The 2,500-nt window shown below is 32.5% G+C and overlaps 1 protein-coding gene across 1 annotated transcript in view; it reads left to right on the forward strand.

Moving 5' to 3' along the window:
• LOC113813555 (uncharacterized) overlaps positions 1-1,325 on the forward strand; it is a gene marked incomplete at its 5' end in the record, with an annotated part of 20,790 nt that extends 19,465 nt beyond the window's left edge. The window contains 2 exon segments of the mRNA XM_070133537.1: positions 43-203; positions 725-1,325. Coding sequence (XP_069989638.1) covers positions 43-203; positions 725-815 — 252 coding nt within the window. The 3' untranslated portion in view covers positions 816-1,325.
• Between the last annotated feature and the right edge of the window lie 1,175 nt (positions 1,326-2,500).

Genomic DNA, 2,500 nt, shown 5'->3' on the forward strand with positions numbered 1-2,500 from the left:
AACAAAACCGTATTTCCCCTAAAGTGCCCTTGTACCTTTCAGTTGGATATCGTTTGCCGGCTGTTAGGGGACAGAGGCTGGCGTGTGGGAGATTTAGTGTCGACGTTGCTTCGGTACAGTGAATCACGTCTCGATTCTTGGAGACGATCGAGGGAGACGGAACTCACGGAATCAGCTGATTCTTCACTGCCAGAATCCCTCAGGTGAGATGTTCGGTTTTGGAGTAATTTGTTTGTTTGCCAGGGCTTATGATTTGGTTGTTGTGTTGGGGTATTTTTTGAGGTAGAGTGATAGGTTGATATATTATTTGGTCATAGGATTGGATATATATAGCTTTATATTTCATTTATTAATTTTCCTTTATTGGATAGATAAGAGGACTTTCCCTGGATTCTGTAAATCAAGGCTGACGATTGAATTTCCTGTATTTTTTGCATGTGATATAAAAGTGACAGCCAGACACATTTGTTTATTTTCTTGATTAATAGATACAGAGAACCTTTCTTGAACTCTGAGTCTTTTGATTGAATACTGATGAACATTTTTTTTGTGTGTGGTATAAAATGAGGCAGGTATTTAATTTGTTCATTTTCTTACCTGGCAGATACAGAGGACCTTTCTTGAACTCTAACTCTAAGACTTGTGATCAAATATTAGTGAACTATTTTTGTGTGTGGTATAAAATGAGGCAGATATTTCATTTGTTCATTTTCTTACTTGGCAGATACAGAGGACCTTCCTTGGACTCCCTCACCCTCTTTGACGAGTTGATAGGAGCGGACCGTCCATTCACCACGATGGAGACGGAGCTATGATCAAGTTTTCAGTCTCTAACAACACCCAGTTCCTGTTGTGCCTTTTTTGCTAAACGGTTCATTTGATATCAGCTGTTCACACTATATAAAAACAGAGATAGATTTTTAGGTTTTGAATTTTTCGATGGGTCATGTCATAAGGATACATCTTGAGGAAGTCTAGGAGGTTTTGTCCAAAAAATGAAATTTGACGTTATTTGTTTATGTCGAGAAACTTGTACCATATGGTGTGCTACCTGTAATGAAAGACTATTTACACCTCTCTTCTTTTCATAGCAACATTGTGTGACTTCAGTGTGTTTCTAAAGAGTCACACATATAACGGTTTTTGGCATTGTTTCATGAATTTATAATCTGAGAAAAGGGTGGTATACCCAATAATTTTTCGTCCATATTTTGTTGTCTGTCTTTCCTACAATAGGCTTTCTCACGAATATGTATTTCAAAGTCAGTGGTGAGTGAAAAAATAGTCAATTTTTACCGTGTGATGGTTTATATAGATACAGGACATTTTTGTTTCTTTTATCCTTCGTCCCATAAATGACACTGTTCAATATCAATATTTTTTAAATGACTGAAAAATCATTATGTCGTTATGTCTCAATGATTTAGATTTGATGCGTGGAACATTTGATATCATACACATAAAAGATATTTATGACCGCTCTGTGAATCCTGAAGCTTATAGGGGGAAAAGTGCAAAGTGAACAGAAAATTTTCAAGTATATCACATTGTCAGCCTAAAGAGGAAGAATGATACAATAAACCAGTATTGAATTAATATTAAACAATATATATATATATATATATATATATATATATATATATATATATATATATGTGTGTGTGTGTGTGTGTGTGTGTGTGTGTGTGTGTGTGTGTGTGTGTGTGTGTGTGTGTATGTAGATATATATGGATGTATGTATGTACATACAACCACATGTATATGTGTGTATATAATGTCTATATATATGCATATGTACATAAATACATATATGTGTATATATACATATATACACATAGATATACACAAATACCTATATATATACATATAAATATATATACATATACACATGTACATATATATACATATACATATACATGTACATGGATATATACAAACATTTTGTATTATCACTTAAAATATTTGTAAAGTCATGGTGATTTCCTAAATATGGTATGTAGACTTCATATTTCATAGTCACATTGTATATTAATTGGAAAATCTTCAAATAATTTTTAAATCTTACAAACTAAAACTGTTTTATTATATATACACAAACTTTATACTACTGCAATTTTATGTTACTACAACTCTTATTTTCTTTATTTTTTTCAAACTTAATTTTGCATTTATAGCTTATTTATCGCATCTAATGGAACGAGTTCGAACAATCATTCACGGTGTTCGAAGCCTCGAAAAAATATGTTTTTAGACTGAAGCGCATCTCTTCACAATAATTTCTGCATTTTTCACTATTAATATGTAATATATATATTCTATTTCATGCGCATAAGTTAAAAAGAACATCCATCTTTATATTTAATTAGTTCTAATTACTTGAAAACGTTTAGGTGCATAGTTTAAAAGGGTTTTTAGGATATGTCTGCCTGAAGCACGAGGGAGAATAAAGGAAACCAACTTGATTAAACCATTACGGCGTTTAACAAACCATGAACGATGA

The sequence above is a fragment of the Penaeus vannamei genome, chromosome 1, assembly GCF_042767895.1.
Source record: "Penaeus vannamei isolate JL-2024 chromosome 1, ASM4276789v1, whole genome shotgun sequence".
Lineage (NCBI taxonomy): Eukaryota > Metazoa > Arthropoda > Malacostraca > Decapoda > Penaeidae > Penaeus > Penaeus vannamei.